The sequence below is a fragment of the Myotis myotis genome, unplaced genomic scaffold (assembly GCF_014108235.1).
Source record: "Myotis myotis isolate mMyoMyo1 unplaced genomic scaffold, mMyoMyo1.p scaffold_m19_p_8, whole genome shotgun sequence".
Classification (NCBI taxonomy): domain Eukaryota; kingdom Metazoa; phylum Chordata; class Mammalia; order Chiroptera; family Vespertilionidae; genus Myotis; species Myotis myotis.
In genome coordinates, this window is record NW_023416390.1 from 10,876,509 (window position 1) to 10,904,483 (window position 27,975).

The 27,975-nt window shown below is 40.8% G+C and overlaps 1 protein-coding gene across 1 annotated transcript; it reads right to left on the minus strand.

The window, feature by feature from the left end:
• Window positions 1-1,364: 1,364 nt before the first annotated feature.
• Window positions 1,365-27,000, minus strand: ICA1L (islet cell autoantigen 1 like). The gene is made up of 12 exons (XM_036320788.1): window positions 26,896-27,000; window positions 19,890-20,072; window positions 19,292-19,364; window positions 18,211-18,334; window positions 16,854-17,052; window positions 14,675-14,800; window positions 13,147-13,245; window positions 12,134-12,216; window positions 9,818-9,861; window positions 7,976-8,218; window positions 6,837-6,926; window positions 1,365-4,484 (listed from the first exon to the last, which is right to left on the minus strand). Exons 2-12 carry the CDS (start codon window positions 20,049-20,051, stop codon window positions 4,369-4,371), a joined length of 1,359 nt encoding a protein of 452 aa, XP_036176681.1. The 5' UTR covers window positions 20,052-20,072; window positions 26,896-27,000; the 3' UTR covers window positions 1,365-4,368.
• Window positions 27,001-27,975: the final 975 nt, after the last annotated feature.

The window sequence follows — 27,975 nt, forward strand, 5'->3', positions numbered from 1 at the left end:
GCCTGGATGATGGGGCTGTGGAGAACTTCTTTTTCTACGTTCCAGTGTTTTGCAGACTGTGGGGTATTACTCTGAAATGGGAGAAAGGAAACAACTTTCTTTAATGTAAAAACAATGCCCTTCAAAATCTTACCTGTTCACTCCATGCAGAACTGTATCTATATAGGCCTTCGGTGCTTACACTTTGGGCACTGAACAGTTTATTTTTACACCGAGAGAAGAACCACGACTTCACTTTAAATGCCAAGGACAGTTTTTATTGAGATTTTTAGTCTCCTTTTAAATGGCACATAAAAGGTAGAAGAAGATATTTTATGTTGGGCTTATCGATATGACCCATCTGGACCAACAAACATTTTTCTTCCCATACTGTCCCATAGCTTTTCTTTGCCCATTTAAACAACTTATACATTGTACTAGAAGCCCGGTGCACGAAATTCGTGCGTGGATATGGTCCCTAGGTGCAGCTTGTGATCAGGACCATCTTCCCCAGCTGCTGGCAGCCGGCCCTGCCTCCCACCACCACCCACCTGGGTTCACAGTTTGCCATCAGGCGATTGGAGCCTGTGGGCTTCGGGGAGGGACCAAGAAGTCAGCCATTCCCACCTACTCGCCAGCCCCACCCCCGCTGTGGGTTGCCCTCTGTATGTGAGGCGACAGGCAGGGCAGGGTTCTTGGCTTGGTGCCACCTGCATCCCCTCCCATCCACCCTCAGGTCCCCGTTTGCCACTGGGTGGTGGGAGCCTGCTGGCCGGGGAAAGGGACTAAGAGGTGGTCAGTGCACCTCATAGTGACTGGTCGAGCGGTCATTCTGGTCATTATGGTTGCTGGGATTTTATTATATAGGATGTTTTAAACACATGAGTGCACTACTTTTTAAAAAAATGAAAGTATTACATATGTCCCCTTTTTTTCTTACCCCATTGACCGCCTCCAACAATGCACTGCTTTCAATACTCCTGAGTTAATATTTTAAAGTTTGTATTTCCATCCTAATTTAATTTCTGTTTTGTTTTTGTTGTTTTTCACCTGTTTGGTGTGGGGGGTTTTTGTTTCTTTTTTTAGTTTAGTTTAATTTCTGTATCCGAAGATTCTGGGGCTGCTTTATTGCTCAAGGTAAGGAAATGCGATGCCCGGGGCCCATTCTGGCTTCCTTCTTTTTACTTCCTGCCTCAGCGAATCAGGTTAAATGCTATGGCTTAGATTTCATAGGTTATTGCTTCTGAGCCCACGTTTTTGATATTGGATAGCTTGTATTTTGTTACTGAGAGTATTTATACAAAGAACACATTCTGTTATGTCCCATATCTTCCAGCGCCCCTTATGTAAGAAGTAAATGAGAAAGAATGAGTCTCACAAGGATATTAATTGCCCTGGTTTTATTTTCATTCTGTGGTGGATACACACACCCATTCAAACGACCTTCTCACTCCTGCAGTCCTCAGGAAAAACCCACGTTTTGAAACAGGGCAACAATAATGGGATCTGCATTGAGAACGTTAGGAAATAAAGTTTTCCGTTTATGCCATCCCATAATCTTTGTTAAAAGAGGCTCAGAAAAATAGAGCACATTCAAACTTCATTTGTCCTTATGCTGTGAGACCTCTACGTTTCCAGATGGTCTGTAAAGATAGTTATGTGAAATAAACGTCCATAGTTGAAATACAAACACTATATTGTGCAAACACTGAAACCTGTTTTGCTAAAATACAGTTTCTAACCGTATCAGAACTATGTTTTACAGTTAATGATAGATTCCAAGAAATATAAAGTTTCACCTTCTGATCTTAACATGCCCTGGTACTCCTGCCTTTCTTGTGAAGTGGTTGTAGCGAGATTAGTCAAAATTTCATTCTGTGGCTGGTCTAAGGTTAAATGCATTCTTATTTGGAATTAAAAGGTATATCTCCCCTCCTCCCCCTTTAATATAGAAAGCATCCATTTACTTTGAAAGCCTACGCTTGGGTAAGGTTAATTTGCTTCTTATTCCATGGTTGATCTAGATTTAGACAAATAGTAACTGTTCTGTAGTTTCCTTCACTCTCTACTGAATATGTGGCTGTCTTTCTTTATTAGCAATCTAAGCATAAAAACAATCCTATTTCGGTTTCTGGCCCCTAAACAAATGAATGGGCTTCAAATAAGTAATCTTGAGAAAATAGGGTTACCTTCATTTTAATAACAAAGTTTCCAATGTGCTCTTCGAAAACAGTTGCTAAGGCCTGCTGAAGGTATAACTAGACTTGCTGAAAGAGCAGTTAATAATGCATTTGGGTTAAATGGACAGCTACATACTCTATTGTGTTGAAAATGTCAGAGACACAAGAACTGAATAATAAAAATCCCTTGTATTTTTCTTTTCTTGTCTTTCTTCTTGTTGCTGTGGTTTGTTTGTTGGTTTGTTTGAGAACCTTTGCTCTTGGGAACTTGAGGGCAGCATCTCCTCACTTCCATAGTCTGGTATTCGGGATTCTGGCTTGGAGAGACTAGTGCTTTTCCTCTGTGTCATGGTGTCTTCGTTTGCACGAGATAACAGGGACTGCTTTGTATGCATGTGAGGAAGATAAATATATTTGAACTAATGCATTAGTGAAATAAATTAGTAAAGGTAAAAATGACACAAACTGAAGGCATAGAGTCAGCGTTTTCTGAAATACTCAAAGTGAGAGCAGAGTCACCACGGGTATAAAATTTAGATTGTGAATCGTAATCATAACCCTGGTGACTGGATCTTGGCAGAACAGAGACAGTATTGCATTCTGGGAAATGTCACTGAATAAAAAAAGAAGAGTTAAAAAAATACTTCTGAAGGGATAAGCAAATAAAGAAACAGGAAGAAGCATATGAAAAGATTTCAAAGAAAGACGTCATAGCCTTTTCCTGGGTCCATGTTTCTGACACTCAGATAAGATCTTTCGCGCCTACCCGGTCCTCGGCCACAGTGGTGGGGTGTTTTGGGGAGCCTGTGGGCAGTTCCATCCTGAGGCCAGACCCTCTGGATGAGCCGTGGGCTGCATTTTACCTATGCCGGTCCATACAGCGACTCCAACTTGACAAGCAGTTCTCTTGTAAATAATAAGCAAGCCTCTTCAGAACTAAGAGCATATTGAAACTTCTGTGAACAGCTAAGCTCAATGTTTTCCCATGGAGATGCAATGGTCTGGATGACAAAAACAGCACACTTGGGGAACTGCCCCCAAACCAAAGGGTTGGAAGAAAAGAGAGCAGGAAGTTGAGTGATTGATGTGTGTATACGGCGGCTCTGTGTTCATCAGCTTCCACTAACTTCAATGAAATACCCTCCCCTCTAGTACTTAGGCTCAAAACGCTCTGAGTTTAACAGGTTTTCCTGAGCGATCAATGACACCTCAGATGGTGCCGCTCAAATGGAAAAGGGAAGGATAAGACACTCCCTTAGGGGTCAGCTTTCTGTGATTCCAGCAGGAAGTACTCTGTGATAAAAACACGTCAAGAAATATGTAAACCTGCAAATAGGTACGAGGATAGGGTGTTTAGGCTGTCTCCCTCATTCAGACAGAAGTTCCTGGGTAATTTCAGGAACACGGTTATCAGTTGCTTAGGGCGTGTCCGCCCCCCTCCTCAGGGGGAATGTGAATACTGCCCATTACATTGGCAATGTGTCTGGACACTCTTGTGGTTGATGGAATGGAGAGAGATTTTTCTGTTTCTACAGTGGATGGACCTAGCAAATAAGTCATCCTGCTACTTCCCCCCGAAAACTCGATAATGGATTGAGGGGTGTCCATGATTTTCTATGAAGGAAAATTTAATATTACATTTTAGTCTCTTAAGTGGAGAAAACAAGCACCAAGTTTCTCTGTGAATTTAAAGCAAATTGAGTTCTCCAGCCTTATCCTACCTTTCTAACTAAAGACAAAACTGGCCTGGCTCTAGTGCTGTTTTCCATAACAGAGAACTCTCCTTGCCACTGTTTTATTTAAAACCCAACCCTAAATCACAACCCAGTTTAACTGCTGTCTGTTATCCACATAAAGAATTCTCACAGCCAGCAAAGCAGCTTGAATAAAGGGCTCTCCAGAGAAATAAGCCCAATCCCTTACGGAAGAATTCTTCCCAGCTGTTCTTTCAAAATAAACTTCTAAATCTATTTCAAACTAAGGAGTTCCTAATATTTCCCACATATTATCAACAGCTGCAAATCCAAGCTATTAAAGAGACAAGTGTATTCAAATGTGGTCCTTACCATCTGTCTAAAGCTGGCTGACAAGGGTTACATATTCACAAGCAATGCTTTTGTGTATGGATTCAATAAGAACTCCTTTCCACGAAGGCAAGATGTGGAGAAGTTGATGTCTCAAGGCCTCTGAAGTGGCATCGGAACGTCAGTCAAGCATTAAGAAGTTCATCATCCGAGTGTCCAATGGCGTCTGGGTTTGAAAGCGGATCCATGTCTGCAAATAGGTTGAACCAGGCTGACATGCCTTGGTTACCATGGTTGGGAGCTATTAAAAAAACACACACATGTTAATGAGTCTCGGGTTTTTGAAATCACATTATTGTACCACTTTCATTATTTTAAAGTAGATGCTCCTTTTGAATAAAAAAAAAAATTTAAGGCAACTGATAAGAACAAACTATCAATTACATCTCCTTAAGGATAGTTTTGACAAACTAATGCAGACACCTGTACTTGGCTGAGGCTCTTATGTCTAAGTGATTGCATGCTGCTCTGAGAAAAGGCCTGATTAAAAGTGCAAAGGCAGCAGTAGTCAAGTCTTCTGTGGTAAGTTTGCATGGTGTCAGACGATTGCTAGAATTAGTGGGATGATCACATTGTAAGGTATAAAAATGTCAAATCACTATATTGTACACCTGAAACTAATATTACCAACTATGCTTAAATTAAAAATTTAATTAAAAATTTGCAAAAAAAAAAAAGAATACCTGAATTTAATCACTTGGAGCCCTCGCTAAAATTGAAATAAGAAGCATTCCAGTAAAAACAAAAAACAGTAGAACAGATGGACTATATCCTATTAAAAAACCCACATCCAAACATTTTTGAAAAGCTGTGTAACTGTTTCAGATTAAATAGGTTAGAGACAAGTGACATGGAAAACGAATGCAATCCATAACCCTGGACTTGCTCTACCAGAGAGGGAAGTGCTACAGAGGACATTACTGGGCCAACTCACCAAACTGGAACACAAACATGGCAGATTATAGAAAAGTATTATCTTAATATAAAGTTTCCCAAAGTTTATCATCATACTTTGTTTGTGCAAAACAATATACCTGTTCTTAGGAAACACAGATTGAAGTATTTACGGGTAAATGGTCATTATGTATGAAACTTATCCTCAGTTGGTTCAGAAATAAATAACATAAAGCAAATGGGGTAAAACACTAACAATAGGAGAATCTGAGCAATGGGTATACACATGTTCTTTGTGGTATTTTCATTTATGCAATGTTTCTATATGTTTGAAATTCTCTCCGATTAAAAAGGCTTTAAGAAATCAACATCAGTGCCTAAGATTAAAATGTATCTAAAATTCTACAAGACAGACTGTGTCTGTTTTCTATGTATACCCATAGGTAATTATAATATGGACACGCTCTGCAGACACCAATATGTAAGTCCGCAATACGTTAGCAATTACTATGTACCAGGCCCTATGCTAATGAGCGCCTCATTTGTCAACAGGCATCCTGTAATCAAAGAGCATCTTCTGTCCCCAGTGGTATTATCCACCATCAACGAACCTTCACACCAGAAAGAAAAGATTACAGAACTTAGTTTACCATGGCAAGATCACAAATTTCTATTCAGTTATTTCTACAGTGAGTGGTATTCAGGTCCAGCTTTCATTATAATTTATAAAGTATTATTTTATTAATTTATATTTATAAAATATTTTTCTGGATACATTGTCTAAATTTATCTGAATTCGATTAATTGTTAATATGATAGCAAAGACCATCTTACCTAATAATAGCAAACAGGTAAATTGACCATACCTTCGCTATGCTAACCAGCCAATCAGGAGAGTATGCAAATTAACCTAACAAAGATGGCGGTTAATTTGCATACGTAGGCTCCAAGCAGTGGAGCGAAGCCTGACGGCCCCAGGGCCGGCGAAGCAGTGAAGGCCTGAGCGAAGGCCTGGGTCCTGGGTGCCGGAGGAAAACCGGTGCCAGCAGCCAGGGGAAAGGAAGGCCTATTGCACGAATCTCTTTGTGCAACAGGCCTCTAGTCCTATCTAATAAAGAAGGAATATGCTAATTGACTCTCATGCTGTCACCAAAATAGTGACACCCACAGCTAATAAGGAGAGAATATGCTAATTGACTGCCCCGCCCTCAAAGATGGCAGCACCCACAAGATGGCAGTGCTCAGTTCCCTCAGCCCTGCCAGGGCAGCAGGCACGCAGCAAGGCCAGGCCCACCCTCAGGCGGGCCCGGCCACTCCACTCACCTGCCTCCGGAGTCCCCCAGTCCCCTCAGCACCCCAGCCGCCCAGGGCTGGCCTGAGGCACAAGCAAACCTTGGATGGTGGCTGCCCAGCCGCCCAGGGCCGCCCAAGGTGCAGGCAAGCCTTGGATGGCGGTTGCCCAGCTGCCCAGGGCCGCCGGAAGCTCAGGTAACCAGGGCTGGCCAAGACTTGCGCTGCCAGCAGTGGCAGCAGCAGAGGTGTAATGGGGGTGTCGCCTTCCCCTGATCGCCGGGTCACCTCCCTCTCCTGAGGGCTCCCAGACTGTGAGAGAGGGCAGGCCAGGCTGAGGGACCCCCCCCTCGCACCCCCCCGTGCATGAATTTTCATGCACAATGCCTGTAGTAAATACATAACTTACATTTTGTTGATTTCTTTGGACTCTGTGAAGGCACTGGCTGACTATCAGTGTGTGAGAGAGGAGGTTCGAATCCCCCTCTGGAGGCCCAGCCTGAGGGGAGGGAAGGAAAGAATCATCCATTGCTAATCAAATAGGAAGTAGCATCCGAAAAACAAGAAAAGGTAAAAATATCTAATAAGTCCTCCAGTCTTCATACCAGGGTAAGATTCTACAGTATAAGAGGTATAAAACACTTAGAATTTATCTGCAATTATGTATCTTATTCAAATAATATGTTTAGTCCCAGCTAGATTTAGATTAGTCTGCCTTCCATTTTTCAGAGTGCTTTTGAAATACGGTCACGTGCTACATAAGACACTTTGGCCACTGACAGAGACCCCGTATACCACAGTGGTCCCATAACATTATAATGGAGCTGAAAGGTTCATACTGTCTGCTGCTTGGAGGGAGAACTGGAGGATGCGTGGAGGATGGACGGGGGTTTGGGAGATCTGTGAGGAGGACTGTAGCACAAACCCAGGAAGCCAAATGAGGCTCTAAGGGGCGCTGGTAGCAGAGGCAGAGAGGACCGTGGGAAACTTGAGACATGTTTCAGAAAAAGAACAGACAGGACTTAGCAACCAATAGGAAGTGGGGGCAAAGTGACCCCAAGGTGCTGGGTTGGACACAGGATGGAGGAACTGCGGGAGTAGAAAGAGTTCTCCACATATAAACAAAGCAGGCGACCCTTTCCTCAGGAAAACAGCCCGCCCCCAGCTCTCTGCTGCCACAGAGCCAGCCTCCAGAGCTGGGAACCCACAGACAGCACCTGCCTGCCCTTGGCCGGGGTAGCTTAGCAGGTCAAGAGTCTCAGACAAGACGCTGGTTTTCCATGTGGAGAAGATACCTGGGAACGTCAGAGAAGAAAAGGGGGGGGTTGTGGAGGGGCAGGAAAGCAGCCCCCGTTTCACTCGTGTGCACGGACTCCAGTGGTGGGATATGTGTTACTTTTCCAGCTGACTGGTGTGACTGCAGATTTTACCTCGTAGGACTGAAGTCAACTAAAATCAGCCTTTTTGACTTTAGCATCCACATGCACAGTGGTTTGCTTCACAAAGGTAAATAAGTCATGGGCGTCCAAATGTGGCGGAGACACTCACTGTTGAAGGCTCCAGCAGCATGGAGGCCAAGGTCGAAGAGCTGGGAAGGAAGGAATCGTTGGGAATGAGCAAGGGGCTCGGACCCCACGGGAGGCTCCTGGAACGTGAGGCTCCCAAAGGCGGTCTGGCATTCTTGAGTAAATTCGCTAGAACTTGAAGAAGCAGGACTTAGGAGGTTGTTCAGAAATGAGAATTCCTTCTCAAAATCATCTTCTAGTGAATCTCCAGGTAAATCTTTTGCAACTGCCGAGTGACAACAAAAACAGAATGGCTTTTTTCTTTGTGAAGGAATGACAGTAGGATGTAGGGCAAGCCAAATTTGTTTCATTGCTCTCACATTTTATTAACATAATTTTAATAAACTGATAGGAAGCATATATAAAAATTATTTCTAATTAAATCAAAATGACCACATTTCACAATGAAGATATAACAGTTATGCATATCTACATGTAAAATAATTAACCAACCACCTATGTAAGACAGACTACAGGAGATGCAAGGAGAAATACAGATTAATAATAGGAGACTTTAATATATCACTCAGTAAAAAATAGTCCAAGAGGAGAAAAGATCTGAACAGCGTAATCAATAAAGGTAGTTGTTTTGAATATATATAAACCCTAATAGAAAATATACCTTCTTCTCAAGCACACACTGAAATTCACAAAAATTAATTATACTAAGGTGCAAAAACCAGTGACTTTCATAAAGTAGAAACATTACAAACAACATGCTCTGATTACAATGCAATAAAATAAAATCATTTAATAAATGAAACCAAAAAACTAAAAGGCTCTTCCACCTGTAAATTTTAATACGTTCTATTAACTCTTGGTTCCAAGTGGAATGGAATTTCTGAAAAATAATGATAAAGAAGACATTTTATATTACAGGGTGGGGCAAAAGTAGGTCTATAGTTGTTCATGTGAAAAATAATACAATAATTAATAAATAATAAGAATAAAACTTTGTTTTACATACTCACAACTGTAAACCTACTTTTGCCATACCCTGAATAATCCATGGGATACTTAAATAGCAATTAACAGAGGAAAAATCCTGACCCTAAACATCTTTATTAAGTAAAAAAGAAAAAGAGGGGCTTCCAGCATGATAGTGACGAGGCCTATGGACCTGCACACCAGTTTTTAAATAATTGGTGGAAATTATTTTTAAAATAACTATTTAAAATTCTCTAGAAATTGTTCCAAAAGCACACATCAAATAAAGAAAAATTTATTCAAAAAACCAATTAAAATTCAGAATGAATGAGAGACTGGCTCATGGATCCACACTCAGTCACCGAGCCACGCTGGCTGGGCAGCATATTAACTATTAATTAACAATTAATACTTGACGGTGGCTAAGAGAGTATTTCTTAAATTTTCTTACCCCCAAAATAAATATGGTAACTATGAGAGCTGATAGATGTGTTGCCTAATCTTGTTATGATAATAATTTTGTGACATCTATATAATCATCACAGTATACACCTTAAACTTAGAGTATTACAACTCAAAAAGCTAGAAAAAAATAAAGCTAACTCAAAAGTATTTATACACAAGAGATTTGTAAAGTGACTTAAGGGGAGAGGCTTTCACAGACTGGGTGAATAAGGTGAAGGGATCGAGAAGTACAAATTGGTTAGAAAACAGGCCCGAGGTGTAAAGGACAGCATAGGGAGTAAAGTCAATAATACATAGTGAATAATATCGCGCTACCTACGTATGTGTAGTCGATAATATCTTGCTTTATTTGTCAGTTTTTTTAAAAATGTGACAAACTGTTTTGACATTTAAAATGTGGTCATTTCACATTTTAATGAATTTACCATCTTACCTGATTCACTTCTCAAGTTCACTTCCTCATCTGACAAAACTAACCTAAAGTGAAAACCAAAAAATGTAAAGATTTTGGTTAAAATACATTTGGGACTCATATTCCACAGTTTTACAGTGTGTGTGTGTGTGTGTGTGTGTGTGTGTGTGTGTGTGTGTGTGTGTTGTTTCGTTTTCAATTTTAAACTGGTTGTCCGGTAGATCTCTTAAAATCGGTCTCAGACAAATCCTGTTTCTCTATATCCACACAGACTGTGAACATAACCTTTCACCCCTTATTCATTCCGTAAACATTTACTGAGAATTAACAAAGCGCCGGGCACATGTTCAGCACTGCAGGCACTATGCTAGTGCTATATTATAGGAAACATCTGTCACCAAAGCCATTGAGTATAAAGTTTAGCTTTCAAGCACTGGAGGGTTTTTACTCAACAACAGTTGGCAACTAAAGAGAGGGGACGAAAACCTGTAGAAAAAATGGAGTACTCCAATTTGAACAACAAAGTGATGGTTGCAAAATAACGCATTTGCCTAAAATATTGTCAGTCAATGCTAACTTTGAATGTTTATATCATCTATCTGGTGTAAAAATAAAAAACTGAGACAAAGATGCCCAGCCTGTGTGACGCGGTTGAGCATCGTCCCATGAACCAAGAGGTAACTAACTGGTTTGATTCCTGGTCAGGGCACATACAAGAACCAACCAATGAACGCATGAATAAGTGGGACGACAAATTCATGTTTCTCTCTCTGTGTACCTCTCTCTCTCTCTCTCAAGTCAATTTAAAAAGAAGAAAAGTATGAAACAAAGAAACTGCACACAGATTTAGTCATTATTTCTGGAATATAGCCTGTTTTTAAATAAATTTTTAAGGGTATTTAAAATGCAATACAGTATTTAATTGCAAATACCAAAATAAGCCTACAGAGCAAATACATACTCATGACTTAGAAGGAAATTTCCAGTCTACATACATGGCTTTTTAAGCAACTTGGTTGGGAGAGAAAGTGAGGTGCTTTGAAATCTGTTAACTCAAAAAGGAGGTTCTCATAAGCTGAAGGTACTACATGAGGAGATTTGGAATGAAAATTTCATGAAATGTAATAATAGAAAAAAGTTACTAAGTTAAAATATCTAAATATGTATGATTCAACATATGATTTTTAATGTCAATGCAGAAGTAAAGTTTAATTTATAACTATACATTTGATTATTTAATCTACATCCTAATATGTTTATAAATTCAAGTTAGCCAGAAAATTTGTTTCCCCACAGAGAAAAGAGGGAAATGCTTGTATTACAGATCCCCTTCCACTCAACAGAAAATGGTTAATAATTGTTTGGGCCTTATTTCTGGGTTCCTCATTATACTCAGTGCAATCTGGTTAAAATGAGAAGTGAGGGGCAGCCCTGAAAGGAAAACAAAGAGAAGGTGTAATGGCAGGGAGATGGGCAGCCCAAGGGTGTGCACAGCCCGGCCTCCATGTCCAGGGATCCAGGCCCAGGCCCAGCTGTGGGTTTTGAGGATTTATTTTCTTTTTTTTATTATTTATTTTTTTTCTTTATTGATTGAGGTATTACATATGTGTCCTTATCCTCCCATTGCCCCCCCACACACACACACACACACTCATGCCCTTACCCCCCTGTTGTCTGTGTCCATTGGTTAGGCTTATATGCATGCATACAAGTCCTTTGGTTAATCTCTCCCCCTTACCCCCACCCTCCCCTACCTTCCCTCTGAGGTTTGATGGTCTGACAGATGCTTCCCTGTCTCTGGATCTGTTTTTGTTCATCAGTTTATGTTGTTCATTATAGTCCATAAATGAGTGAGATCATGTGATATTTATCTTTCTCTGACTGGCTTACTTCGCTTAGCATAATGCTCTCCAGTTCCATCCACGCTGTTGCAAATGGTAAGAATTCCTTCTCTCTCTTTTTTTTTTTTTTTTTACCGCAGCATTGAGGATTGATTTTCAATAGCTTCTGTCCTCGGAGCTGCTGGCACCTGTCCCTGCCTTTTGCAAGCTGCCCCTTCTGGGAGTCACTAGGTGGACACTCTTATTCAAGGCGCAGTCTCCTCCTAAACTAGTATTGAATTTGAAGTTATCAGCCCAATCTGTTCGTACTCCTATCTTTGACTTTGCCCACCATGTTAAAAGTGAGAGAAAAAAATAAGGCTTGAAAACAAATTTTTAATGTTCATTGGAAGAATGACGTAGAAATAAGTATTCGGTTAGCCAGAGAAGAAACAACTCCAAGCACACAGGGTGTCCAGGGCTTGCACGATACCATGTGTAACTTTTGACTGCTTACCTGCTGAGGTTTTCAGTGAGTGGACTGTTTTCTACTTGTTCTTTGTGGTCTCCCTCAAGCTTGCTCGAAGTGTCTTGCAGTTGCTAAGGGTAAGAAATTCCACATTAAGTAGGTGAAACGAGTCTGTTCCTCTTGTTGTGCAAAGAAAATGAGAATAAACATTCTAAAGAACAACATAAAATAGAACAGAAAACAAAAACACGAATTCAGAGGTATCAGACTGCAATATGCTATGTCAGAACACGACTTACAAAACCCAGACCAAGCCCCAGGAATATACAGTTGCAAAATGTGAATCCATCACAGATACCATATCTAGCTTGAACAGAGCCACCAACAACATTTTCAAGCTCCACTGAAAATAAGGCAGGAGGGTAAATGCAAAGGCTCTGAACCTTAGCCTACCAGGACGATAACCACAGGGTTGTAAGCCAGCTGCAGAGAGGGTGGACAGGAAGATATGCAAATCTCAAAAGTATTCTAATCATAGGCCGAGGGTACCTTTTATCTGTAGGTGTCACAGAAAGAGCTGGTCTAATGCAGTAGTCTTGTCAGCCGCAATCACACATATATAATGACCCAACTGGCATAAGTTTTCTATCATGAATCACATCTAAGATATGAGTGTGAAAATAAAGCAAGAAATGTGTTCTTTAACCTATAAAACTGTCAGATAGGTACTCTGATCATTTTGTGAACCATTCTCTTAAGTTTTTACTTTCCATAATCTTTTATCTCTTTTGAATTTTATTTTTCTTTTCACATTCTCCCTCTCTTTATTACCTGCTACTATTATGTTGAGCCAACCAGCAATATTCCCAAATTGTTGTTTTTTTATGTTGCTGATACATTTGGAATCAGGGAAGTGCAGAAAAATGACTGGCTGAAGGAGTGTAAAAGATGTTTGCCAATGTCTTGTAAATTTGAAATTAGGCTTAGCAAAACATAATTTCAATGTTATTACCCAAATGAAGTGTAACATATCTAACAAGTGAACATGGAAAGAAATGTACCTTGAGGGCCACAAAGTCATATGGATGTAAGCCAATGTAGGCCCCGTAGATTTGGGACATCGTTCGAGCTGTTTTCTCCCAGAATCCCAGCAGTGTTCTCTGCAGAAGAAGAAAAGGTGGCGCTACAGTGCTGCTTCCTCTCCATGGTTTGTGATTTGTTTCGGTGCCATTTTTCCTCCCTAGTGTAGTAGGTGAATAGTTGCCGGATAATTGGCAGAAACTGAAATCCATGTCCAGGTTTGGGGAACCAGAAAGCAAAGTACATAGTAATTCTGCATAAGAATTGGCTCTCTTTCTGCATGTGTGTGTGTGTGTGTGCTAGCTGAATACAGCGCTGGGATGTACGTTAGAGCCAGCAGACAGTAAGTACAGCCCCGAGCATGAAACTTGGAGGATTAGAACATCTTCGGAGGAATCCAAAAGAAATGATAAAGGCACAAGGACCCCCTATTTGCATTAGGGGTATGTGTACATTCTTATGAGAAATCTTAGAGGAAGGTAATATGTGCCACTAAATTTGGCCTTTCATTTAGGGTTCAAGAAAGACTTGTTCCAAAAATGTGTCCCCAAAGGCAACACCAGCAATAGACCAATTTCCTTGCTGCTTTAAGGTTCCTGTTCAGAGTGAGGGGGGTGAATGGAGAGAATAAAGGAGAACTGAACTAGCAGCTACTGTGTTTCAGGCATTATGCTACACACTGTCAAACACTTTTATTTTCCAGTGCATCCTTTTTTTGGTTCTTGAATCCCACAGTGCTGAAGTGAATTAGGTAGAGTCCCTAGAAGCAGCAGTGAATGTCCATTTCCTTTCGTGTATTATTCTTTTTTATGTAAATGCAGTTTGTGCTCTTATTTTGCCATTTACAAATACATGTTAAAATCAGTAACTGCTACTTACTAATATCTGTCTTATTCACTGTATGCTATTTGTGTGTGATTTGGGTTAGTCATATAAGCACAAGCGAGACTTTTGAGGTTACAGTGAGGTGGATGGCAACCCTGGCAGGGTAAAAAGTACACACAACCTAGAATTAGAGAACATAGGTTTTTAAGCCCAAAATTCCCATTCCCTTTCATTCTCATGGGTTGCACTTTCCTCGTCCATACAATGACAGAAAATATAAAAAATTGGGGGGCCACAGCATCTTTGCTTCCAATGAAATTATATGTAGAAGTTCAGAGTGGAGGAGCTGAAAGCCTGCCTTCTCAGTGTTCCACCACCCCGCCCCCCTCGCCGCCCCCCCCCCCCCCCCCCGCCCCCTTGCCCAGGGACCGGTTCCAGGTCTCTCTTTCTCTCCTAGGACTCCGAAGAGAATCATGTGCAGCTACTGAGTAGGCGATCCCTAACCAAGGTCTTTTTCGGTCCGGGATTCTATGATTTTCTGACTGCCACAACCTCCACGAGTCAATTTTAGCAAATCAAAGGAATCTGATAATTATGTATTCCGTTACATCCTTTGGACAATTTTAAAAAGGAATCTTACCACTCATCTTTACTGCAAGGGCATGCTGGCCATGGGGTGGGTACCTGGTAGGTAGCGAGTGAGTGGGAGAGCATGTTGCAGCGACTGGCTCCAAGGAGATCCACTTTCTGACAGACATCCATCTTCAACTTGTCAAAAGAAGCTTTGCTGCTTCTCACTTGGATCTGGACCTGGAACCACAAAAAATGTTCACTATGATCACTGATAATGCAGATTATAAATGTTCCATAAAGTTTCATAATACATATTTTCAGACACATGAAATTATAATAAAGAAAATGAATTCATTTTCCCCATATTATTATTTCATGATTAGTGGTCAAGGTTTTGGCTATTTTTAGTAATTATATGAGATTCTTTCCAGACATCTTTATGCTGAGAAAGTATGCAATGATAGATGGAAAGTATATAGTTAAGAAGAAAAAACAGATTCCAAATAAAAAGTAACATCTAAAATTAATGATGGGTAATATTCAGGTAAGAGTAGAAGAATAAATGGAAAGGGGACATAAAGTATTGAGAAGCATTAATAGTAGTGCTAAGTCATGAAGATATATTTATACATTTAAATACATTCCTATTCTATTTTTATACAGAAGTTGAGTCATATGTCACCAAGTAGTGTGAATACTCAACTTTTAAATATACGCACTCATTCAACAAATATGTATAAGGCAGCTATTATGTGCCATGCTTTGTGCTGGCACTGGGATATTGTGGTGAACAAAACAGAGTTCATCCTCACCATCCCTGAGTGTGAAGCACAGGAAAAAAAGAATAAATAGTGACGATAATCTCAAACTGTGAAGATAACAGATAAATGCACAGAAATGGTGACTACTTTTTAAAAATATTTTTTTTTCATTGATTTCAGAGAGGAAGGGGGGGAGAGAGAGAGAGAGAGAGAGAGAGAGAGAGAGAGAGAGAGAGAGAATATCATTTATTGGCTGTCTCCTGCACGCCCCCCACTGGGGATCAAGCCTGCAACCTGGGCATGTGCCCTTGACTGGAATCAAACCCGGGATCCTTCAGTCCACAGGCTGATGATCTATCCACTGAGCCACACCAGCCAGGGCTGGGTGACTACTTTTGATAAGATAAACAGGGAAGCCCTTGGTGGGCTTGTGCATGATGTTTGAACTGGGACACAAAGGTGGTGAGCAGGCCATGCCAAGACCCGGAGGAGGGCATTCCAGGCCCAGGGACAAGAGTCCTGGGCGTGAGAGGTAGGTGAGGACCTCATGTTTGCCGAACAGGAAGGAACAGAGTAGAACATACTCCTTGCTGGAGCATAAAAAGTAAGTTCAAGATGTGGCTGCAGAGGGCCCAAGGATCAGACTGTGCAGGATATTGGGGTCCAGATAAGAGGTTTGGATTGTATTCTTTTGTTTGTTTATTTATTTAAATTGAGGTGAAAGTCACATAACATAACACCTAACCATTTAAAAATTTACAGTTAACTGACATTAATGCATTCACAATGTTGTGCAACCCCTGCCTTGGACTGTATTCTAATTGTCGAGTATTATAAAGGAAGCAGAATTACAGGTTGCCGTGGCCTGAGGCCATGTGTCCACCTACTTCCCAGATCTGTTGGGAGTAATCAGTGAGGCAAACTACTTGTAACTGTTGGTCTAGAATCAAGGCTTCAGCAACAGTGAATATGATTTTTACTATAGGTACTCCAAATATTTATGAAATGAAAGAGTGAATGAATTTTATTGTGTACGGTAAATTTAGGCAATGCAATTTATAATAAGGAGTGTATTCAGAAAAACATATGTCTATACATAGGTAGTTGCTTTAAAAGTTTGTGGTCAAACTTCGTATTGTGGCAGAATGAAAAATGTGATCACTTTTTTTATAATCCATAATCATTTTACCTGAATTTTTACATATATATTTTTCCTCATTAATAAACTATTTCCCTCCTGCAAAAAAAAAAAAAAAAAAGCCCCAAAGTCCAGGTAAGCAATGTTTAAAGGGTGGTTAGATGTATTATGAGGGAGATAAAGAAATTAATAGACAAGGTCCACGGGTGGGGGATGCCACTCAAAAGGTAAAACAAAAAGTGTGGCAACCTTCTGTACTTCGACTGAAGCTCTCCAAGCAACCAGGAATTTATAACATACCATTTTGTCAAAAGTAGTCTGATCTTATGAAGTGATTCAGTAGAAGTTAAACAGGATTGTGTACCAGGAAAAGAAGGGTGTGTTTTCATACTTTTCTGAACTTTTCCATTTGCTTTAAGGTGTCTGGGTCCAGCTCCTGGGACACGTCCTTCATCCACAGCAGAGCCCCTCTGTACTCCGTGCGTGCCTGCTCCATGCGATTAATTGTCGTCAAGGTATCGGATACTGCCCTTTGACTGAACGTTGCTACTTCTTGCTTAAGACGAGACAGCGGAGTACACAGGGCCAATCTAATGGCAAAGGGGTAAAAATCAGAGGGTTGTGCACGCCATAAGCCAAACAAAGCAAAAACAAAGGTTTATAACAGCCATAAAGCGTAGTTGCTGTCAAGATGAGTCTGTACATACTAAATTATTAAGATGCCTAAAGGGCTTTAGAAAGCAAATAAGGATCACATAGTCAACTTGGAATTGTTAATAACGATGTGTCCATATCTTTCTCTTTTCTTATTTTAGAAAACATATCATTTTTGCAACATGTTGGATGTTAATCCACATAGAAATAACTTCTCAGGTACATTTGCCATTTCTAAAAGAGTTCATGGGTAAAAGAGACCCTGTATTTATAAAGAACTATCTCTTAAACAAAACCTTTTAATTGACAAATTTAGAGAAAACCTGGGTGTGGAAAAGCAGATAAATACTAGAAGAACTAATGAGGATCGGGTTCTTAGCAGCTGAGGGTGAGGACGAAGAAACAAGGACTTAAGAAGCATCAGTGCAACCCGGCCCTCTGGTCTGCTTTTGACATTAGCTAAAGCGTCGCACTGTACTGAGTGTCTCTTTGTCACATCCTTAAGGATGAACTTGGGCACTGATGTGGTATTTCAGAATAAAACCACTTCAGTTACATATGGTCATTGCAGGTCTGAGAAGGCCTGATTTTATTTTCTTTGGAAAGTGCAAAGATTTTGGCTGTCTTTAGTAATTGTTGGAGATTCTTTGCAGCACCTATTTTTAAGATTAAAAAAAAACCTGCAAGATGATAAATGCAAAGTATATAATTAAGAAGAAAAAATTTCCTCTGCTTAAAAAGTTTGTATGTATTCATAGACAGTATAGTACCTAAAAAAGTGAAAAATATATACCTATATCTATTTAAATTTTAGCTATGCAATGCCTCTGTTACATTAAACCCCTTAAGAAGTTTAAATACAGGCCTAAAGTCAATTTCTAGGAATTAAACAACTGAGAATGTCAATTTTTAAATAATTATTTAAAATACAAAATAAATAAGAGTTAGGTCTCAAAACAATTACATACTGCAATATATTTCTCTTTTAACCCTCGATTGGAATGATCAGTAACCTTTTCAACATGCACATTTAGGCACATACATCAAACTGTCACAGTGACTACAGATTTAAGGATGATGCAAAACCAGGTAACCTTTGCTTGGCTGAGGAACAGAGTGCCTTGCCCGTGGCATCCATCAGTTTGCCAGCTTGCGTTGCATCTCGTTCTGCTTGAAACTTTAAAAAGAGCCCTAGTTCACTTTCTTCCTCTGATACAACTAGGAAAAAAAAATTACAGTATAGTTCATTGTTTCATTTTTATCATCTGTTTAAAACACACACATCACTAAAATTCTCACAGAACTAATGATTTATGCATAAGAATTACTTGGGAGAAGAAGACATTTTTAAGATGCAATTCCTGGGCTCCATTTCCAGAGATTCTGTTTTTTGTGTTTTTTTGGTTTTTTGGCTTTTTTTAAGAGACAGAGAGGAAGGGAGGAGAAGGGAGAGGGAGAGAGAAAATCAATAGGCTGCCTCCTGTATGTGCCCCGATTGGGGATCAAACGTGCAACTTGGGTATGAGGCTCAACCAGGAATCGAACCGGCAACCTTTTGGTGCACGGGACAACGCTCAATCAACTGAGCCCACCGGCCAGGGCCAGATGGTTTTGATGCAGTGACTCCATGGAATTTGTTTTGGGAAAGTTTGGTCTTTAGTAAAACATAAATATTAAAATGACAAAATAAAACCACAAATGATGCATTTTCAAATGTGCAGATATGCATTTTAGGATTTGACCATTTTTTATTACGACAAGAGCAACTTGGTGGAGGGGTGGGGATGCAGACTTAACTGGAGTGAGTACAGAGAAAGTGGAAGGACAGGAATTAAGACTGTGCATACAGACAGTAAGTCCAAATTTTCTGTTAAGGAGCAGAGGAATGGCATGGTAACTGCACAGGCAACTGGTGGGGGGTGTCAAGAGAGAGAGTTTTTAAGTGATGGGAGCAAATCCACTTAAGACTCTGAGCAGGAAAACCGAGCTCAGCAAAATGAATCTGAGTCGGAGAACTCTGGGACTTTGAGAACAGGTCCCCGTAAATATTTCTATGTCATCATAAGAAACTGTTCCTAAAAACAGCTCAAGAAACTATTTTCACATTAAACATTTCATTCAAATAAGGGTTTCTATTACATTGGGATTACAGGATATACGTCTATGATTCCATACCATTGAGTCTTAGCTGGTACTTCTCAACTATCTTCAGAAGTTCAGTGCATGTCTCTTGAATGGAGTGGAAAACCTTGGAGACATACGTTTTGTTAGGACAGTTTAGAGAACCACAAACAAACACAAAATAGCTGTTATAAGCACTTCAAAAGCGGAACATTTTCTTGTACGTATTGTGTCTATTTTCCTGGACTGGGATGCACTTCAGTTGGGGGTTTGTTTCTGATGTAGAAAGCACATTGAGATTCCCCTCATGATGTTTGGGGAAGAAATGGAGATCAATACATGGGAGCGAATAGAAGTTTCAAACTGAGGGGAGTTTGTCCTCCCCTCAGCTCCAAAATGGCAAAGCCAATGAAAACCGCATCCAGCACTGCCAACCACAGATCAGAGAGTACAGATAACCTCAGAAAACGTTAGCTCGGACTCTGGCTCTTCTCCAACATTGGTCTAAGCAAGAGAGGTCAGTGAATTTACCATACAAATTAATGATGTATTATAACATTGAAAATAAATTACCTGTAAATTATTTTTGTTTAGAGTTTTCCACGTAATCCCTTTATTACTACTGTGGCCAACAGCTCACAGAAAAGTTTACCTCCAGTTTAGCATCCAGTTCTGCGTCCGATGCCACCACGTGCTCATCCTCCTTCTTCCCGGTGGCTTTGATGAGGACCTGTTTCGTTTTCCAGTATTTCTTTTGCATCCTGCTGACTACTGACTGGTTATCTTCCGCTCTAGGTTGTCCAAAGGAATCCATGGAGTGACCACAAGGAACAAACTAAAAAAGTACAGGTATTTATTTATTTAATTTATCTTTACTGCTGAAAGTATTACCAGTGTCCCTCATTCCCCCCCGCCGCCCCGTGACACCCTCCACCCCGCTCCTGCCCTAAAATTAAAGGTATTTAAAAAATATTTTCAATAATAAATACTTGTTAGCCAACTGTTAATCTAATTAAAAAACTAAAAAAAAGATGCTAAGTAGAATATTAATGTTAACAGCTAAACATGCTAATGTTGGCTTTGTATGAGCTAAATAATTATAACTTGCACAAGGAACAGGCAAAAAGATTAATGATACGTAATTCCAGTTAGGTGACAAAAGTAATAAAACTGTTATGATTTTGCAGTAATGGCTGGAAATAGTTCTATTTTATCTGACCAATTTTCTATTTGTTGACATTTATCAGTTTCTAATATTTGTAATAATACTGCAAAATGAATTTGTACACACATCTTTGCATATCACTATCATTTCCTTAGGAAAACACCCTTTAGTTATAACTATGTCAGAAGAATACACATTTTGTTTAAAAAATTTTTTTATTGATTTCAGATAGGAAGGGGAAGGGATAGAGAGAGAGAAACGTCAATGATGAGAGAGAATCATCCATGAGCTGCCTCCTGCACACCCCTATTGGGTATTGAGCCCTGACTGGGAATTGAACTGTGACCCCCTGCTCCATAGGTAGATGCTCAACCCCTGAGCTACATCAGCCAGGCAGAGAATATATATTTAATAAATATTCTCAGATATGCAAAGATTCAAATACATACTCTTCTTTAAAAATCACTCAAAGAGCCCTAACCTGTTTTGCTCAGTGGTTAGACAGTGTCAACCCACGGACTGAAGGGTCATGGGTTTGATTATGGTCTCTCTCTCTCTCTCCCTCCTCCCCTCCACTCTCACTAAAATAAATAAATAAATAAATAAATTATATATATATATATCAGTGGGAAAAAATATCCTCTGGTAAGGATTAACAAACAAATAAAAAATCACTCAAAGAAATACTTTAGTATCCAAAAATAAAGATCTTAGGTACAAGGGACATCTCTTATAACAAGAGATAGAGATGGAAATTGTAACCTGTAAAATTAAAAATTAATGTTGAAGTGATTGTTCTGAACATGGTTAACATGACTATATAAGGAAAGGCACATGTGAAAAAGTGTTCCTTAAGGAGAAGTAAGTAAAGAAATAATAATAGTTTTTAAAGCCCAAATTATTCTGATAAATGGTGGGCAGTAGGACAAAGGGAGGTACTAAAGGATGTGACTCATTATTTCCAAGGGAATCAATTGATACTAATGTATTCTTAACGTTGGTAAGGAAATAGAGGTTCACTTTCTTTTTTAAAAAAGTAATTACTAATTAAATAAAAATAGGATTCATTTATAAATTACTCATTTATAAATTACTTGGGGGCAAAACAAGAAAAACTAGCAAAAGCAGGGTGGGAAAAACAGGAATAAGACAACATAAAAACAGTACAAACTAAGATGACAAAATAAGAACAATTACACTATTTAGTATGATAAATGCAAGCTTCCTCTTAAAGTCGAAGAACCTTAAATCCTAGAAAACAAAATACTATATCCGACTGTATGCTATTTGGGATCCACCTCAAACAGCAAACAGTATTATGGTGGTGTAATGCATTAGGCAGCATTAGACAGAGCAAGCAGCATTGGACTGTTTTGACTCATGGTCTTGAGGGGAAACTTGCAGTTCCTCTTTCCCCTCCAATTTCTCTCGCTTTTGGTTGCCTTTGACTTGCTCTAGATTAGTTCCCCCACCCAAGGTCGTTATTAGCCGGAGGGTCAGTCCAATTGCTTGACAAACTACTGATCGCTTCCTCAGTGGACCGCAGGCTTAGGCCCAATCAACGAAGAGAACAAAATCTAGGGAGGATCAGAAGAGAACATCTCTTCCCTCCCTCGACTTCCTGCGGACGGAGCTCAGGCAGTACTCTCCTGGCCTCTTTCCACTCCCTATCTCCTTGGTGGAAAGAACGAGTCACTTATCTGACTGGATTTGAGAGCAATAAACTTCGTCTTCCTTTTCCTCTCTGGAAGCTATCCTGCCTGCAGAGCCCAGGCAGTGCCTCCCTGCAAGGGGAGGACGTTAGCTGGGTGGGTAAACCTGCAAACAGTGACATTTGCATATTTGTGTTTTTGTGACCGAGGGCAATGCTATATATGCTTGCCACTGGGGATAGGTTGAGCAGAAAACCAAACCTTGCTGGTTTGATATATCAGATGGATAGAGGTTGTGGTTTTGACCTTGGTCAGGGCACACACAAGAATCAACCAATGAATGCATAAGTAAGTGGCACAACAAAGCGATTATCTCTCTTCTCTTCTCTTCTCTTCTCTTCTCTTCTCTTCTCTTCTCTTCTCTTCTCTTCTCTTCTCTTCTCTTCTCTTCTCTTCTCTTCGTTTTCTCTCTCTCTCTCTCTCTCTCTCTCTCTCTCTCTCTCTCTCTCTCTCCCCCCTCTCTCTCAAAAAAAAAGAGTCTGGGATCAAACTGTCCCTCCTTTAAAATAAGCTTTATTTTCCCCTTTAAGTATTTTAGAGAGCTACTGTCCCCTCAAATATTTTCAGCCATAATTTCTTCTTTTTATCTGAGTCTATTAGGTATTATTCTTTATATGTCTTAATGGCTCATTTTATATGTGTCTCTGTGCTATATTTTTCAATAGATTCCTCAGTACAATCTTCCAATTTATGAATTCTCTTTTCAACTCTGCTCAGTCTAGAGTTGATCCCAGCTTTTGAGTTGTTGTTTTTTTTTTAAATTCAGTGACTTTCTTTAAAAAAAAAAAAAATCTAAGATATCTAAGTGATTCTTCTTCATATTCTCCTAATTTCTTATCCTTTTAAATGGCCTTTATTCCATAATTTTTCTCTTTGTACCCTAAATGTATAGAATTTTTAGACTTTCCATAAAATTATTTTCATTTGGAATGAATTATTGTTTCAAATTTTGATTTTGTTGGCTAAATTTTGCAGGCTCATTATGAGTACAAATTAATGTTTTTCCTTTTTCTTCTCTGTGGTTAATCCTCCTTCTCTAGTGGTTATGGAGTCTTCCCTACTTCACCTTCGGGGGGTTCCACAGTGCATTACACTGATATGTTGGGGGCCCTGGAACAGCGATATCTGAACTACTGCTTCTGTAATCAGCGAGTTGAAGGAATGTGGCCTGGGGAACATCTCATTTCCACTAGCCTGCAGGGACTGAACACCCAGGTGCCAGGGCCCACTCTTCCAGTGAGAGCTCAGCCCTCCCGCTGTAGCACCGCTCACCACTTTGTCTTTCTGTTTTGTTTCTGGTGCGTGTTTATCTTATTATCTAGCCAAGGCACATATTTTGGGGGTTTTTTTTTGAATGACTATTATGAGTTTGGAGCAAACCTTACAATGTCATCTAAATAGAAATCTTTATTTCTAAAAAGAGTACTGTTTGTTTTTTTTACTTGAACGCAGTCATCACATAGAAGACTTTCATTTTTGTCCTTTACAATAGTTAAATTTTTAGTTATCTTCTGTCTTTAGAGTACAAATCTTTTTTTGTTTGTTGGTTTGTTTTTGTTAATCCTCACCCGAGGATATTTTTCCATTGATTTTTAGGGAGAGTGGAAGAGAGAGGGAAAGACAGAGAGAAACATCCATGTGAGAGAAACACATTGATCGGTTGCCTCCTGCATGTGCCCTGACCAAGGCCCAGGCCCGGGAGGAGCCTGCAACCAAGGCACGTGCCCTTGACCAGAATCAAACCCGGGACCCTTTGATCCTCAGGCAATGCTCTATCCATTGAGCCAAACCGGCTAGGGCTAGAGTACAAATCGTAAAACAAATCAATATTCACTTTAGCAGCAGTTCTGTACTCACTTTACTTATAATATCCCATGACTGTGACAACACTGAAAAGCAAGCAAAACAGACTGATGGTAATGTGCAAACTGAAGCACCAAAATCCCCTTGAAAAAGATAATTTGTGAAGACTTTTGACTAAATATAACATTACTGTTGAATGCAATTAGGAAAATATACTAAGTCAGGTTTGCTGTTTAATGTTAATGCAGTATTCCTGATTACTCTGGCTCCCAAGCCATGAATTTTCTCATAAACACAATCAGCATTTCCTCAGAATCAGAGTTTGTTAATGATTCAACTTTGGGGTGGGGGTGGAGGGGAATTGTGGTATAACAATTATAATTGTTAAAAATGTTTACTTGAGCCCTAACCGGTTTGGCTCAGTGGATAGAGCATCGGCCTGCGGACTCAAGGTTCCCAGGTTCGATTCCAGTCAAGGGCATGTACCTTGGTTGCGGGCACATCCCCAGTGGGGAGTGTGCAGGAGGCAGCTGATCGATGTTTCTAACTCTCTATCCCTCTCCCTTCCTCTCTGTAAAAAATCAATAAAATATATTTAAAAAAATGTTTACTTGATTGTCAGGACAGTTATATCTTTTTTATTTTGTCTTTTAATATTTTATTTATTATTGCTATGCAATGCTAGCAAGCCTTTATTCAAAGATGAGAGTCACTCATTCATTCATTTATTGTTAAATATATATTAAGTAGCTACACTTTTTTATTGTTTGATTGCTTAAAGTATAGTAGCTATACTTTTATGTAGCAACTTTACTTATCTGAAAATTGACTAGAATTAGTAAGTTCATAAAAAGTCTGAGACATTAAAATAGTTATTACACAGACTATGTATTAAATCACATATATGTTACTTATAAGAAAGCTCCTATTCTCCTCTCCTGCCAACAATATCACACCTAATTAATAACAGAAATAGGGTTAGAATTCAGGCGTGCTGGCTATCATGAGTGAAATATTGAAGAAAAGCAGAGATTTTAATAGCATGAGGCAAGGAAATGTCATTCCAAATATTGGCTAAAGAAGAGAAGGTAGATTGATGATAGATTGTAGAGATTTCTAAACTCTAACAGATAATAAAGGTTTTGGAGCCAATAAAGGTTTTATTTTATATGTTTTTATTTATTTCAAAGAGAGGAAGGGAGAGGGAAAGAGAGAGATAGAGATAGAAACATTGTTGAGACACATCTATCAGTTGCCCCCTGCACACCCCTTATTAGGGATCCAATCCTTGACCTGGTGCATGGCATGACGTTCAACCAACTGATTCATAGGGGTTGGGCCCAATGAAGGTTTGTGAGTAGCAGAAAGACTAAACAGAAAGTTCAGAGCAATCTTCCCATATTCTAGACATGATCTAGTAAGAGACTGGGACCAAGCCTGGCCCAGGCCCTGGGGTTGGAGGCTCAATCCCCAGTGGGCGGCCTTCAGGAGACAGCCAATCAATAATTCTCTCTCTTCATTGATGTTTCTCTCCCTCTCCCTCTCCCTTCCTCTCTGAAATCAATAAAAATATATTTAAAAAAACAAAACAAAATAAAAGTCTGTCACACCTCATCTGTTGTTAGAGAATATTAATTTTATTGTTTTATAATAAATATTTGTAGTAAAAATGTGGCTTCCTAGTTTTCCCACCAGGCTGTTTGCAGTTTTTGAACTTTGGACTGGCTGATCTGTAAGCCCTCATCTATCTCTAAAATTATAATGATTTGTCCAACAACTATAATTAGTTGTAATTAAAACAGTCTTCCACATAACTGTTTCAATGGCTAGATGTACAGTAATTTCGCACTATTAAACAGATAAAGGCATTTCAAAGAATACTCGGTATGTTAGGCACAACCATTATCAAACGATTAAAAATGTATCACATAACAATATGTACATACCGTTAGATGATTATTTTGCCCACAAATGTATAATTAAGTCCTACTAAAGGATGAGGCACCGGTGGCTACCATAAATATTCATGTGAAGATGATTAGAGTAATATCATCTTACAGTACGTTGCCTAACTCAGAACTAAATCAATCAATACATAAATATTTAGAGAAAACCAAAAACCACGGGTAAACGTTTTCTTCCCAAGAAGCGCTTTCACAGTGACCTACAGTTCAGAATAGCTTTTTTGCTCTGTGCCTCAAGATCATCTATTTAGATAATCCCACCCCCTCTACTGGCAACGCGGCATTCGCAGGGTCGGTTGCCAGGATGGGTTTTTTTCTCTCCACCTTTCTCAGGGCATCAGGTATCTGACCAATGACATCATTTGGGCACCTGACCAGATAGATGATCGGTGTTTCCACAAGCAGGATCCCCGCGTGTGGCTGGGTTCAAGGCCTTGGGTGTAAGATTTGTGCGCGGACCCCCATCCCCCACCCCTATCCCCACCCCCGCTCGTGCATTCGGCTGTTCGCCGTAAACCGCTCATTCACTGTTTTGTTTGTACCCATCGCTTGCCACTTAGTTTCTGAAGACATATCCGAATAATGACTTAAAAATGAGCACAGCAGAAGGAGGTCAGCAGGCCAGCACCTACAGGCTGAGCATTTGCCTCTAATGGAAGGATCATCCCCTTGGAGAGAAATCACCCAAACCAGCCTCAGGCCCCGCGCGCCCTCGCGCGGGTGGATGCGCCGTTGGTCCCGAGAGGACCCAGCGCCGCCAAACCCACTCCCTGCGAGTTCTGCCCAGAGGAGATCGGACCAGGAGGGAGGGCCCAGGGGCCGCGGACCCCGAGGGAACAGCCGAGGCCAGCGAGGCCGGAAAGATCGCGTGCGCGCAGGGCGGGCGCCTCCCGCGGCGTCTGCACCTGGGGGCGTCGCCATGGAAACCAAGGATTTAGAGGCTGGGCCCGGGTGGTCCAAGCAGGGCGCGGCCGGTGCCGCCGGGGGCGAAGCGGCCAGGGTAGGCGCACTCACCGCCACGCCGGAGTCTGCTCGTCGCGCACGGCCGCGCGGAGGTCCGTCCCCACGGCTCCCGTTCCCGCAGCCGCCGCCCGCGAACCCCGCGACGACGCCCGGTCGCTCCCGCAGGCCGTGGCCCGTCCCCCCCCCCCCCAACTCCCCTCCCCCGCCCGCCCCTCCGCACCGCTGCGCGGAGGTGTCGGGCTTCGGTTGCGGGAGGCGGGAGATTTAAACCCGGCAGCCCGGCGCCCCCGCGGGTGCCCGCGTTCGCTCCCCTCTCGCTCCCGCCTAACCCGACGGCCCCACCTCGGGCTCTGTCGGTTCTCGGATAAACCCAGGACCCTCTCCGGCCTCTTTACCGAACCGGGTGAAATGACAAGTCAGAAGCCGGCAGAACTGAGTGTGAGACCTCGGAGCGGGTAAGTGGACAGCGCTCTCGGCTTCCTCTTCCGAGCCCGTAACGCGGGTCCCCCAGCCCCCTCCCCGTCTCCCTAGGGCCCCCCTGCACCTGCCGGACACTCCGCCCCCCCCCGCCCCCCTCCCCACAGCGAGACCATGCGCTGAGCCCTGCTCATTCCTGAGTCTTGGGGGCTCATTCCTGAGTCCTAGGAGCTTTCGGTACCCGCGCCAGCACGTGGGAAATGTTCACGTGCTGTATCGGTATTTAACTCTAAAGATTTAAAGGGGATTAAGTTAACAACCGTTAATAACTGATCTCGAATGCACATAATTTGTTGTCATAAATGTCTTCATGAGCAAAAAGTAAAATTTGAGCCTAAAAGCCTCAAGGAGGAAAATGGAAATAAGGCAAAAGAATTACGTTACTGATGGAAAATAATTTAAATTCAAAGTGACTCAAAAAATTATCAGCTGTCCTAATGTCACAAAATATGAATTATTTACAACTACGACGACGTATAGGGTAGTAAGTGGAAAAAGCTTAGGGTTGAAGTGATGTCTATAATATCATGAGAGGTAAGATGGGGTGATATTGTAGAATGTTATTACAGAGTACTTACCTTAAAAACCTGAAAAAAAAGTAGTTTTAGAACAGAAAAAAGCGTAGGCTATTTATACTATAGAATTAATTTGGAC